This window comes from Coffea eugenioides, unplaced genomic scaffold, assembly GCF_003713205.1.
Source record: "Coffea eugenioides isolate CCC68of unplaced genomic scaffold, Ceug_1.0 ScVebR1_59;HRSCAF=299, whole genome shotgun sequence".
NCBI lineage: Eukaryota > Viridiplantae > Streptophyta > Magnoliopsida > Gentianales > Rubiaceae > Coffea > Coffea eugenioides.
This window is the reverse complement of record NW_020864452.1, coordinates 1-14,324: the sequence shown is the minus strand read 5'-3', so window position 1 is coordinate 14,324 and position 14,324 is coordinate 1. Positions and strand designations below refer to the sequence as shown.

The 14,324-nt window shown below is 34.0% G+C and overlaps 2 protein-coding genes across 3 annotated transcripts; one reads left to right on the top strand and one right to left on the bottom strand.

Moving 5' to 3' along the window:
- The first annotated feature begins 1,375 nt into the window (after positions 1-1,375).
- Positions 1,376-5,186, top strand: LOC113758611 (protein LSD1-like). 2 transcript variants are annotated; one of them, XM_027301389.1, is made up of 7 exons: positions 1,376-1,386; positions 1,535-1,666; positions 2,100-2,210; positions 2,677-2,786; positions 4,510-4,590; positions 4,689-4,760; positions 4,848-5,186. In XM_027301389.1, the coding sequence occupies exons 2-7, from the start codon at positions 1,540-1,542 to the stop codon at positions 4,887-4,889; spliced, it is 543 nt and encodes a 180-aa protein (XP_027157190.1). In that variant the 5' UTR covers positions 1,376-1,386; positions 1,535-1,539; the 3' UTR covers positions 4,890-5,186. The 2 variants fall into 2 exon arrangements, with proteins under 2 accessions (XP_027157190.1, XP_027157189.1); XM_027301388.1 differs by having other exon boundaries at positions 4,686-4,760.
- A 5,509-nt stretch (positions 5,187-10,695) lies between these two features.
- Positions 10,696-11,735, bottom strand: LOC113758610 (homeobox-leucine zipper protein HOX11-like). Its single transcript, XM_027301387.1, has 4 exons — positions 11,496-11,735; positions 11,295-11,387; positions 11,133-11,212; positions 10,696-11,008 (listed from the first exon to the last, which is right to left on the bottom strand). Exons 1-4 carry the CDS (start codon positions 11,733-11,735, stop codon positions 10,696-10,698), a joined length of 726 nt encoding a protein of 241 aa, XP_027157188.1.
- Between the last annotated feature and the right edge of the window lie 2,589 nt (positions 11,736-14,324).

The following is a 14,324-nucleotide window of genomic DNA, read 5'->3' as shown; positions in this document are numbered from 1 at the left end:
GTGTTCAATAATAATATTTGACTACTGCCATTTCTTTCTAAATCTGAAATTGGTTTATTTTTATCTTTTTCTTCTTCTTCTTTTTGGAGGTGGAAGATATTGATAACTTTTTAATTGTTGGGGATAACTTAATAATCTCTTGTGAGATTTCTGACTGTATTACTGGCCATCTTTTAGGTTTTAAAAATGACACTAACTTTCCTTAAGATTAATTATCTTGTAATATTTAGATCCAATTCATAATTAAAAAGTAATATTAGGAGAGAGAAGATAACATGATTTCACTATTATTCCACCAAACATCGATATCAATCAATTCATGTATATCAATTTGACAAGTAAAAGTCAATCAACTCGTAAAGATCCGTTTCCCACAATCCACACCTAAAAATTTAATAGTTTGCACATAAACATCACTTTAGTATACGTAACCCAAAAAAAAAGTCTAACTTTTTATTAATAAATTAAATATTGTATTAATTAGCAAAGAAAATTAAACGACAAAGGCTCACGTTTATAAAATTAATATTGTATTTACTGACACTATTTACACTAGTATTGTTTTAATTAATTTGAACTTCTTCTCTTTTTTTTCTTTTTTTTTTTGTCTTTTGCACATCTGACATGTATCAAAGGATGCTAGTGTTAGATAGTCATTATATACAAAATTAACATCCAAATTTAGTCACTTAACAATATCTCATAGTACTAATTTGAGAGCAATTTATATCTTATAGTGCTAATTTGAGAGTTAACTCTAGAACAAGAAAATAGAACTAAAAATCCTGATTCTAATTATGTAAAATGTTGCATAATATGGCTACGATTGAAGATTCCATAAGTATAATAAACAACAAAAGATGGAAAATGGAAATCGAAAAAATGGAGAAGAAAAAATAGGAGAAGAGGAAGAGGGGTAATCCAGAGAGAGGAGGACTTTATTCCGTTATTTTCTGATAAGCTGGCTTTCCCCTCGAGAGAGAAACCGCCGTACGGCTTCCTTCCCTCCTAATTAATCTGAAATTACTTTCCCCGTCCGACGACGTTTATTGACCCGGTCATCCATTTACCACCGCGTCCCTCTCTTTCTCTCTCTATCTTTAGCAGCTTAGCTAATTTGCCCCCTTACCTTCCTAAGTTGGCCTTGCCTTCCTTCCTCACTGAACATCTCGATTCGATTCTAAAATCTCTCCGTTAGGTTTCCATTTTCTGATTTCTATTATAGTTTCATGTTTCTGTATCGAATCTCGATCCCATAAACCACCGCACCGGCATACCTGATTTATTTATTCTTTTTTTTCCCCAATCTTGGCCTTAATTTTCATTCTCCTCCTCTTCTATAATTACCTAATCACATCTAATTGTTGGTTAACAATTGCTTAACCAGTAAGTATATTGATTTTCTTCTTTCGCTTTTTTCTATTGAATGTGAATTTATTATGTTTCGTTGGGCTGTTGTCTATTTATCTATTGGATTGGATTGGACGATAAAGTTGTGATTTTTACGGTGAAACTGTTATTGTGAATGTAATAGAGGGGATGCAGAGCCAGATAGTGTGCAGTGGGTGTAGAAGCGTGTTGCTGTACCCGAGAGGTGCCACCAATGTCTGCTGCGCTTTCTGCAATGCCCTGACTCCCGTTCCCCCACCTCAACTCCCGCCTCCCGGTACCTTTTCTTTCTCCTAGTTCTTCTTGTTTTTTGTTCTTTTTGTTCCAGATATATTTACATATTTCTAGTTTGCTTATTTATTGTCCCTCAAAAGTTACATATGCATAGTTTTTGCAATAGAGAAAGATCGTCTTTTTTTTTTTTACTGGTTTATTGGTTTATGATTTAGCCTAAGACCACCTTTTTTGTTTTGTTTAATTAGATTAGGGTATGGCATGATTGGTAATAATGAGTTAACTGAACTTTATAAGTGTAGGATGCAGTTTTCTTGTTCAAACTGCATAGTTGATAGAGGAGTTTATCACTTGCTATTGGCATATATTCTCACATTCAGAGAGTGCAATTGCACTGTTCTCGTGAAAAAGGACATATAGGTGAAAAGGAAGTCTCGAGACGTGTAAAAATTGATCTTTTCACATATGTCACGCAGGAATGGATATGGCTCAACTTATATGTGGAGGTTGCCGTACATTGTTGATGTACACACGTGGTGCCACGAGTGTGAGATGCTCCTGTTGCCATACTGTGAATCTTGCACCTGGTATACTATGGTTTATCATGTACCTGTATATTTTTAAACAACACACAGGAGTAACAAGGTTTATTTAAAAGAACTCAGAGCTGTTGACTCTATTGGCCTGCAAAGACTATTATTGTTCAGAAACTTATAAAAGTGGATGCTTTTTGCTGCTTGGTTCTATTTTCTTAAGTAACATTTTTATTGTTCAGAGAACTACTGGAGACATTTAACAATAATGTGAAAGTCTGGATCTAGTTCACAAATATTTATTTAAGATATGTCTAGTATGATCTTTATCTGGAGCTTTGTTGAAGTTTTGGAACTTTTCTGTTGTCAAATATTCTGATTAAGATTAGACAATTTTGCTGCTTGTAAGTATGTTTTTCCATGGATCTGAATTGTATTATATTTCTGTTACCACTATATCCTATTTTGCATGGCTGGACCTAACATTTTGTTTTCATTTGGTTTTTCTTCATGGATGAAGTGTCTAATGTTGCTCATGTCAACTGTGGAAACTGCCGCACTACACTTATGTATCCATATGGTGCGCCGTCAGTTAAATGTGCTGTTTGCCACTATATTACTAACGTGAATGTAAGTACACCGGAGTCTTTGTTTATTTTTCAAATTTGTCATTCTTTTTTTTTAATGCCAAATTTGCTGATTTTGAGAAAGGCTAGGGTTCTTGGAATTCAGTTACCTGTGGTTAAGGGAGTTAGTCCTTGTCTTTGGGCTTTATCTTCTGTTGTTCCTATAGAATGTTTTGGAGACGACATGTTTTTGTCCTCACTTTTCATTTGTTCCTTTCAAGGTTTACACATTGACTAGATTTTGTGTGTGCTCCTGTTGGGCAGAGTAATTTGCTTGTAGTATTATATTGTTCGCCCATGCTTAGTAAGTTCAAAGAAGCCCTGTATAACCTTTTCGGGGCTTCCTAAGCTTTGAAAGCAGGTTTTTAACACTGCTAAATGAATGCCATATTAGTCGGGTAGACGCAACAAGGATGGTTTGATTGATTCCATTTTATGGTTAAATGGGAAAAGAGAAAAGTAGAATTAGATTTTGAGATAATTAGCTCTAATGAGATGGTTTGGAATCTAGACAGAGACTGCTAATTCAGCAGTTTAGTACATTCTGGAATTATTCGTTGATCTGTTAGTTGCAATGGATAAAAACAATTCATGTAATTGAAATCGAAATAATCAGAAAAGATTTTTATTTTTATTTTTATTTTTTGAGTTGTTGGATAATCATTTAACGAACTCATATGTCTACATTTAAGGCTCAACAGTGAAATTTTGTCATCTAGCTCACTTCTTATAGTGCTTACTAACTTCTGCGCGTCAGTTCAATAAAGGTCATATATGCCTGCATGGTTAGAACTACCTGACCAATGGTATTACCTGATCTTGGATTATTTCAGTGAGCTTGTTCTTGGTCTTTTGGAAGATTCTAGGTTGTCTTCAATAAATGAATAAATTATTCGTTGAATTATGGTGATCCAAAGAGTGGAAAGCTTGTCAAAAGATGGCGATGCATAGTAAATTCGATTATGTCTGTTCTTCGGGTACAACAATATTGAGAAGAGAGAAGCAGGGTTTATAGATTTGAGATGATGTTAGAAACGTAATTGTGAATAGAGTTAGTTAAAGAAACTTGAGGAAAAATCTGTGAAACTTGATTACCTCTATTGGAGATTAAGATCAAGGTTTAAGTGATTTAATGTAAACAAATGTGATCCTTGAGCACAAGTGTAGGACTTGGTGATTATAGATCAATGGTGAGGGTACATATGTCAATTTTGGTGAGACAAGATTTTATATGCTTTTTATTAGTGCCTGTACCTCCTTTTAAGTAAATCAAAGAAAGTCCAGAATGAACAATTAAAGGGTTCACAAGTTCCTCGCATGAATTCTTCATTTTTCCTTTTGGAGGCTTTCAGGTCAGATTTGAATCTATTTATTAAAACCATTTGCAAATTTAAGTACATATGTTTGGCATCGGAATTATGACCTTGCACTCTTTCTTGTACCTCCTCTAGGTTGATATTCTAAAGTAACCATGTCATGCATTCCCATCTATCACACATACCTTTTTCTCTCCTCAGTTGTTTGCATGGTTGGTTCTAGGTTCACGTCTGACTGTGACTACTTTTTATTTATCAAGTCCATTAAAGTACATTGTGCCACATTTTGTTGACGTACTAAATTCTAATTGCCCTTTCTTTCCCCCAGCTTCAGTGTATGTATGGCTGACATGTTATCTGCATTCTTTCTTTTGTTTTTCGTTCGAGCTTATAAGAATTTTCTCCTTGTAGATGAGTAATACTAGGGTTCCAATTCCAATGCACCAACCTAGTGGAACAGTAACACCACCATTGATGCCTTCTACTTCATCTGTGAGTTTTTTTGTGTGTCCTATGCTGAGTTCTCTGAGAAACTTGGAGACTGTTGGTAGTTTAGTAAGTGTATTGGCTAATACGTTATTTCTCAGCAGGGATTGGCGCATTCTCAAAGTCAAACTGTAGTTGTTGAAAATCCTATGTCTGTTGACAAAAGCGGGAAACTGGTAGGTGCAACAAACTGTAATAGCCTGTCATGTTTAATTGCTTTTGTTGGATATCGAGATTTCTAAACTTGTATATGAATTTCTCAGGTAAGCAATGTTGTTGTTGGTGTCACCACTGAAAAAAAATGACCAACAAAGGTGATGGTCCATCCCTCGCGGTATCTTAAGGCTTAAGCAAAGGGAAGTTATTTTCCTCAAGCTACAGTAAATGGTATATATAGAGTTGTGCATAGGTGGAGGAAATGGTCCAATTGGCTTGGCATAATTGTGACACTATGACTATAATTTTTTTATGTGAGCGTGATGTACATTAAACAATCCAAGTGTTGCTACTTTGATGCCTGGTGTGGTTACATTATGGATATGACTTTTTGCAACTTGAATATACATATGTGGTAAATATGGGACTTGATATACAATTTTGTATGGTGCGAGTTCCTTTATTTTCAATTGTTTACAGTATTTCACAGTTATTCGTGATCTTTGAAGTCTGTTAAAACAGATTTATGGTCATTCAGGAGGGGGAGAAAACTGATGGGGAACTTGGGAGAATCTATGCGCTTATGTTCCAGGAAAATGTGTGTCATGAGTTCTACCTAGATAATCAAGTGTTTCTCGAGGTGTCCCTGAATTGGAAAATGCTGCAGATTTTGATCCGATTGAAAGGAAATTATACTAATTTGTTGAAAAGTTGGGGGACGTTGCTTAGCTGGGAATGTTGGAGCACAACGCTTCTACTAACTGCTATACATCTAACTTGCAAGTATCACATACGTGTGTAAGTGGTTAGTATTGGTGAATCAGGGTTCAACTGATAATAGACGGAAGCATATGATCTTCACATATCTTTCTCACGAGTTCTAATCCTATTTATCCGTCTGTACCAGGCAAAATGTATTACCTGCGTGTATTACTGGTTAACGATGGACATACTAAAACTCTTATGAGTCGTCCTGGTCGATGGTATGTACGTGTAAAACACGGCAATCTTGGTGCTCTAAATGAATGGGACATTAAAATTTATGCGCAATTCCTTCAATTAAATTCTTTTTTAAGTCTCCATATTTTGTGATCATCTGACCTGATCGAATTGTGCTTCTCTAGTTGCAAATAAGATGTGGTGTTGGAGGCGTGGAAACTTAGCCTCGTTTAATGTTAGTTGTCCAGGATGCCAATTAATTCAGTCGATGGGCTTTGAAGATGAAGCATAGGAAAAGGATAGAGATCCCGTAATAAGTGCCCGTAAAAGTTTTATCTTATATGGTGAATTTGGGACTACATTCTGTGGGAAACTTTATTATTATATATGTAATTCAGGAGGGCAACTGGAAAGTATTATGTAAATCAAATGTGAGTCATAATGTTAGAATTTTATAGTAAGCCCACCCTCTCTTTTTAATGTGCTTATCCTATGTCTTTAGAGCAAATATTTTTTTTTAAAAAAAATCTATATTTAATACCAGGGTTACATTTAAAGTTAGGAGATTAAAAAAAAAAAAAGAATTGTTTCTTACTTTTGCTAATGAGGTGCATTGGACAATTGGCATGAAGCAAGCAAAGGAATTTGAAGTTTATCGTGAAAATATCGAGAAGTGGAATGAAAATCTTACCGATGTCAATGGATTTGGAATTTTGCATTTAAACTTGTTCTTGAAAATGTCAATAAATCTCAAATCTGTTTTTTTGTTTTTTGATAATGCGTAATCTTTTCTTACAATACTAATAAATGTATACACGCGAAGGTATTCCATCATGTTTCATATTCATATGCAACACCACGTGACATTAACAACAAATAGGATCTGCGGTAGGAAATGGCCAAACCCCATCTACGTGAGCTGAACTTAAAGTTCCACAGCATAAAAATTCCTTCCCACGAGTTGAGACTCCTTCGAAGGGAGAAATTCAAGCAGCATTTAAGACTTTATTGTATGTACACTAACATGTCTTGACGTATGGCTACATGTTTGGAGTTCAAACTTGAATTAAGATGACATAGCATATTTTCAAACTTTCAGTGTATTATGTAAATTGCTAATATAGAAAAGATTAATTCAATTATAAATAATAAAAGTATTTATTTTGATCTTCGAGTCAGTTGAGGAAGTCAACACTTCATGATTTAACAAATATTATAATTAGCCCTAAACTATATCCCGATTCGGCTGAAGCAAGCAAGTGGTCTTTGGCATTAGGATCAGTGCCTCTCTGTAGCAAAGGTTTGAAAATCTAAAGACAAACCTAACCCTCTTGATTACGAAATTAGGTAATGATTAAAAAGCTAGTTGGTGTTAGTTGATGTTAGATTGTGGGCTTAATTGGGTCCATCTAACACTACTGAAATGCGTTCTTAATTAATTAGCGGCCGATGGAGCTTTAATTAAAAGCCTCGCTCTATATATAGGTGGCCTTTCCAAGAGGCGAAAGATTAGCTCTAAAAAAGAAAAAGAAAGGAGAAAAAATTAAAATAAAATAAAAACCCTTTAGTAGGTTCTGATTTTAGGAAACATCGGATCATTCGTTCAATGATCTACCCCCTTTTCTCTGTTTCTAAAGGATTGTTGTCGATGCATTTTCAAATTCACGTTTTTATATTGTCTGACCATCCAATCATTTGACTACTTTTTCAAGTATGTAGTCAAATAGCAATCATTGTGCAAATTTAAAAAAAGCAATCCCAAACATAGAAGAGAGCCAGACTTGTTAAATAATCACACAAGATCTTCAAATTACATAAATGGATGGTACAAAAACATTAGAGTAAATGGGATCAAATATGCAGTATAGGCATTTTGGCCACAAGAAAAACTTCATCTAAGATCAATACAGTAGATTAGTCTATTGATCTCCATCATAAGATAAAACGAGCAGAAAGAATTTTGAGTCCTCACGTGCTTAAGAATGAAATTTAACCACGATGCCAATTTCGATATTGCCTACTATAAAGCATAATATGGCCAAGCTATACAAATCATAATGCACTTAGATACTTGAAAAAAAATGTTCCACGATATATACAACTTGAATTTGCCCTTTCTCTTGCATTTGGCATAAATTTGTATGTATCCCTAGATTGTAGGGCACAACATGTATGCATAATTCAACTCTTAAATGCTTAATTATCGTTGTATGAAATTTTAAGGCAGATTATTAGCCTGGTGTCCTTTCAATCTTCCATGGGACAAGAAGTAAAAGCACTCCTACTTCGGCCACACGAAATAATTGGTTTGGAATTATAGTATACAAACGCGGAATTATATTGAGAGAGACGGAAAACGTTACCATACAAACACTTTTTTATTTTATTTAGTTTAGTAAGATGATATAGAGAGAGCGTTATTAAAGCAAAAACAAAAACATGGTGGTCTCTTTGATGCGGTAAAATTGATGTCCTAATTCTTATCATTTAGATGTTATGACTGTTTTGGCCAAAAAAAAACCCATTTTTTATCATTATTTTTAACATTAGGTGTTTTCTTTTTCTTTTTTTTTTTTAACTTTTCTTGGAGTATTACTTTTTACAAACTATGTCTTCCTTAACGATTTAAGTCCGTACTAGTGAATTTCTTGCAATCAGTTTTAATATCATTCACATGATTCTGTAAAACAAAATTAATTGATTCATATGAAATAGTTTTTGCAAAAAAAATAAATGAATAAATAAAAGATTCAAAATTTATCAAAATTAATTGGTCATTTAGAGCAACCATTAAAAACTTGCAAAGGACCTATTTTCAAGGATTTTGGATGGTTCAGCCTGCATCTCGACCAACAATTAGTGGAATTTGTTTTTTAATAAACGAGAACAATCATGGGTGGTTCAACCGTGAAAGGTAAAACTTAAAGCTTTATAAAATTGGACTTATACTCTCCATAATTTTCCTGGAGGATAGTATTTCAGTTATTTATATAGCATTTATCTTACTAAAAATAGCAGCATCTGCAATCATAATTATTATGCATGATCAACGCCGTGATTTGTAGGGTACAATCGTGCATGCATGGCACGTAACAGACCTAAGTGTCCTTTCAAAAATATCAGGAAATGAAAGAGTAGCAGAAATATTCAATCAAGGGGACCTTTAATTAGGATGGGGCTTGGCATATCGACGAGGAAGTGCAATTTTCAGGCCAATTATTAGCTTACACAAAATCTTTTACTTCGTTGTCCATCCAGCAAGCTAGAATTAAAAGCAAGCCGTCTGTGGCCTCAAGAAATAAATTTTATTAGGGTTAAATGGAGAATGGAAATAAAAAAGGATAACGTTTTTATACACTGTTAGTGTATAAAATATTCTTTACCCTAGTAAATTTAAATTATGGCAAATAACATGAATTTAGATTTAAAATTCTATCACATCAACTAATTTTAGGAGTTTTTCTATTATGATATTTTCCATAAACCGTGGACTAATATACAATAAACAATTGCACGAATCTACAGTACTGTCTCTATGCAATGAATCACCAGAGTCGACTTAATGAATAGGGAAGGGATGTTATAGTCTTTTCTCCCGTCAAAATTTAGGGTTCGAATCCTGTGTGACTGATAGTTAAGGACGAAAAGGATGTGAGAAGGAATAAAAAGATTAATATATATACACACACGTACATGCGCGCACACATATTAAAAATTACTTAAGTTGCTGCGTGAAGTTTATCATGATATAAACGTTATCAGTCAGAAATTAAGTTTTACTCTTCTTCGCATAGGTACGTATCTAAAACAAGAGGATGCTCTATACGCTGAAATATGATATGCTGTTCCTAAACGTATAAGCATTTTTTGGTGGAATGACTAATAACAGCAAGCATTAGATTTTTATCCACCAAAATGCGCACAAGGACGATATAAAAATCTCTGAAGTATGACGGAAAAAATCCTGAATTGCATGCACTTTAGCGACAAAAATTTGTACTCGCTTACGTAAAAAATAACAAGAACTCACCGTTTATCTTTATACTTGAACCGCACAAAGAAAAAACATATAAGACAATCTCTCTATTTTAAGATGATCGAGACTATACCAGTAACTTTTGCTGTCTTCTCTACTATTATACACGTGCTGTGAATTTTTCCAAGGATATGTCTTTCCTAGCTTTTAGGCCTATTAGAATTCTCAGTATTAGGAGGATCAAGATGTCCACAATTATCAAAGTAAAACTAGGAGGTAAGTTAAAGTGGGTAGATAATTAATCCCATATATGATAATTACCTTTTTAACGATTGAAGGTGCTATGATAAGAGTACCTAGTATGCCATGATATCTTATTAATTTGCCCATCAGCTAATGTTTATATATTTCATCGTTTGGGTTGTCTCCAACTCGTGAAGCTTGCCTGAAAGGATTTTAGAGGGAGTACAAGCTCAATTAAATCAATTTCCAACTACACTGGTTTCTTTGAGCCCCTACATTGCAAATCTTGCTTGTACTTGCTATATTCGGTATCGTACGTATGACTCATTGGCCTATGGTTTTATCGATTGCATGAAAAGACTACTTCTACGGGAGGTATCTTTGGGTAAGTTTAGATGATCAAATCAATATATTCAGACGCAAATACAAATATTTCAGTCTTTCCCTACCTAAAATTATCAGTTTGAATACGCGGGATGGCCATTAAATTGAATCGATCACCTCACACACCCCACAAAAAAAAAAAAACGCACACACACACACACACTTTATATTAGGCTGTGTCTGCCATAATCAAAACCATCAGTTCGTATAGATATGAAAGTTTATAAAGTCCAAGAATTTAGTGAAATTCAGGTGTCCATTAATATTGATGGCTGCAAGTGCCATTGCAAACTTTATTCATAATTAATTAAGCTACAATGCTTAGCAACTTTATTAATTTGTAACTGAAATTGCTTCCATACTTTGAGACACTAGCTCTCTATAACAAAGATTCAACCTCTCTATGATTATAATTAACCCCGAATTTTCAAGCCGCTATGCTTGTACTTAGGGCTCTGGACCACGTCCCCGGAGGCTGCAGCGGCTGTTGCATTTCTTTCATGCTTCCCATCGCCACTGCTACTCCCCTTAGTGGCAACTCCTTGCACTTTTTTGCACGACGGACACACTGAGATCCCCACGCAGTTTGTTATTTGTGCATAAAATGCTGCCCTTAAGGCTTTCAAATCGTCAATTTCTTTCTTCAACTTGCCATTTTCCTCTCTCAGATTGTCGCAATGGTTCTTCCATAGCTCGCAATCAGTTTCTGTTTGCTTCAGTTTTGTTCTTCGAGATCATTCCAAGAATTGTATTTTCAATCAGATAAAAATTGAAAACGAAGTGTAATAAAAAACCCAGAAAAGAGAAATTTAAAAAAAAACTCGGATTTAGGTGTTGATCAAATAATCACCTGGCCCTCCTGTTTTGGAACCACACCTCAACTTGCCGAGGTTTCAAACCTAACCTGGCAGCCAGCTCAATTTTCTGAGCCTGCAACAAGTGCTAATCGAATATTTCTTGTCCTCAGAACTAGTAAAAACTTTGTAAATCCAAACGAAATAAATTCGAGTACATCTTCTAATGATGTGATCTGGTCTCTCCTGATCATATATTTCTCTCTACATTTAATCGCAATTCTTTTCACCTTAAGAAATTTAGTAACATGCTGCTCATAGATAATATACACGTCCAGAGTATCAATAAGATCAGAAGGAAAAGGCGCGCTCATTAACACGTCAAGACTGTGACGGGAAAAAATGAAAGAAATACTTACAGTGTTGAGAGTGGTGTGCTTTTTGAAACTATCTTCTAGAACAGCTGTTTGCTCCTTAGAGAGCCTCAACTTCTTTCTGCTTTCACCGCCATTGTCCTCGCTATTTCTGCTAGATTGTCCTTCGTCAACCAAGGACAGGTCCAATGACAAGGCACGCTTGTCTGGCTTAGGCAGTGAATTGCCGGAAGAAGTACCAATTCCGAGGGCAAGTTTGGTGTTGCAAAAGTCATCATCCACCATGATTGAGGATACAGAGAGAGGGAGAGATGGAGAGAAAAGTTGAAATGATAGAATGATGTTGGGAAAGGGGGGAATATATACATACGTATATATAGGTTGTAGCTAGGAATTATTTTTTTTTTTTTTTGGAGTGATGGAGTAATTTGTTGTTACATGAAAGTGGGATCAAATAACTAATGTATTTATTATGAAGTTATAAAAGATGACAAAGCAAAACTGCAATAATATGAAATAGTAATTAATTGCAGGCGTTAGAGTATTTGTGGATCCTTGGATAGAAGCTCAATTAGTCTATAAGCCATGCTTATTCTAGATGTTTGACTTGTATGTTTAATGTTATGGAAGATTTGAACCTTAATTTTGTGTATATTAATTTGTTTGAAGGACAAAAGTTCCCTCAGTAATTCTGGTTTGCTGCTACTCATCCTGCAGAGTTGATTGATAATCTGATTAAATGCAGCATGTAACTTCACAGGTATTCACTGATAGAGATGAGAACAAGCAAGATCTGTAATGGCCGGACGGTTATGAAACATTCACCAACCCCCTGGATTATTGGTATTAAAAAATAAAATGTTTAATTAAAGAGAGCTAACAATTATTAAAATAAATTTTCTTCATTTAAACATGAATTAATATTATTGGAAAATTAGACGATGGTTTTGCAAAAATGATCCTATAAGTTGGTTCTAAAAATTGTTGCAGCCCAATTTGTGGATTGGTCCAATAACATGTTTTCAAATTTCAATTAGTGAATGAGGTTCTGCCATTCTTCTTATTGTTTAGTTTTGCAAGCCCTTCTCAATGAGTTGCTAAGAAAATTGAGATGCGATAATGATGAAGATTGTTGGAGTTCTATATGGAGCCATACATTAATTGGTTCGTGAAAGTTGAACAATTTAAAAATGCATTTATTATTAAGTTATGGAAGAGGGTGACAAAGCAAAACTGCAATAATATGAGATAGTAATTGTACGCGTTATGAGTTTTGAGTCTTATATTGTATCCTTGCCTCGAAGTATAATAATATCCCGTGTGGCATTCTTGATTTTACGGGTGTAACTTCTAAGTTTAAGTTTAGCCAACAATCAATTGCAATTTTGGAATATGGGCATATAAGGGAATTCGCGCGGTTTAATTTGGAAAGGTTTAATTTGGATCAATGTTGGAAACCTCACAAATTGTTGAATCATTATTTATTTATATTGGGTCTATCTAACGGGCGCTTATAGGTCATTTGTTAAGATATATTTTAGACGTCATGTTTTATAAATGTAAAATTAATTAAGAAAAGTAAATAAATATAAGAAAAGGTAGATAAGATTAAATAGAGAAAGTATATAAATGCAAGGAAGGATAATAATTATTAGTATGCATATATTCATAGTAAGTTATATAAATTTTAGATATATTAACGGCTGCCAAATTGACACCCATGAAAAGAATCCATTTATACTATAGCTCTGCGCACAGGATTTGGCAATAGAAATGAGACGAGAGCAACCATGGAAAGGTAGACGTTTTCAAACGTACACCTGCACCACATGAGTTCTTGATTTTAACTAGGAAAGGCTGAATTGAGAGAGCGTATAATTATCAAATATTGCTATGAAAAGTTGGATTGCAATAATTTGTTAGAAACAATAGCTATTATATTTGCCTACCAATTGGTTATAAAATTATTACGTGGTCCAAAACCTACGAACTATTATTTTAAAGTGAGACGTATTGAATTTAGAACCTCCTATTTATAATTCTTTCCACCTTATCACGTAATTCAATGCTCCCTAAAACTATGAACTACTTAAATGATTTGTGTTAGATAATTGATTTTTTTAAAACTATTTTGCGTAGTCTTTTTCTTCTTCATCTTCTGTAATGAAACAAAACCTACGCGAGAAATTGAGTGCTTTTTGTATGCAAATTCCTCTTATGGTTGAAAAAAATATCTTATGTATTTTGATATGGATTGCGAAAGAATAATGTGATCAAGCCATTTTAAACGAGAAAAAGAAAGAAGAAAAACTAATTGGTGATTTATAAATTTAAATGCTTCCAAATAATCTACACAATATAAAAATTTTCATCAAATCTTTCAATTAAAATACAAGAATTTTCTAAAATTAGACACAAGCCTTATCTATATATAAGATGGATGAGAAATATATTTATGTATTGTTTCATAACCATTGCGAGAGAATAATGTGATAAGAACACGAATAGTGTTTGGCGACTATATAACAATTAGCGAAGGAAATATATGAATGTGGTAAACAAACTAAAGTGAATAGCAAGTTAGCAAATGAGTGGTCCAAAAAGTCCCTTTCTTCTTGGATTCATTGTTCAGTTGGTTCAAGATAGAAAGATTGATATCGATTATCACTTCAGCGAAAAGCATACAACAAAAAGCTCTGAAGACTAAGATACTCTTAAAGTTGAAAAAATTTGTTCGTGTCTAGATTACTAGTTTATTGTATATTTTCTAACAAACCAATTAAGTTGATAATCAGCTCATTAGCTTTACCACTGGCGGTTAAGTATCCTAAATTAATTGGCCGTTCATACAAGTTGTATCTTTTGCCCAATGCT

Excerpts from the sequence above, each read along its gene's own strand:
- LOC113758611 (XM_027301388.1), top strand. The coding sequence starts at position 1,540 with ATGCAGAGCCAGATAGTGTGCAGTGGGTGTAGAAGCGTGTTGCTGTAC. Across the intron at positions 2,787-4,509 it reads ACTATATTACTAACGTGAAT|ATGAGTAATACTAGGGTTCC; the intron begins GTAAGTACACCG and ends TTCTCCTTGTAG. Across the intron at positions 4,761-4,847 it reads TTGACAAAAGCGGGAAACTG|GTAAGCAATGTTGTTGTTGG; the intron begins GTAGGTGCAACA and ends TGAATTTCTCAG.
- LOC113758610 (XM_027301387.1), bottom strand. The coding sequence starts at position 11,735 with ATGGTGGATGATGACTTTTGCAACACCAAACTTGCCCTCGGAATTGGT. Across the intron at positions 11,213-11,294 it reads AGATCACATCATTAGAAGAT|GCTCAGAAAATTGAGCTGGC; the intron begins GTACTCGAATTT and ends CACTTGTTGCAG. Across the intron at positions 11,009-11,132 it reads TTCCAAAACAGGAGGGCCAG|AACAAAACTGAAGCAAACAG; the intron begins GTGATTATTTGA and ends ATGATCTCGAAG.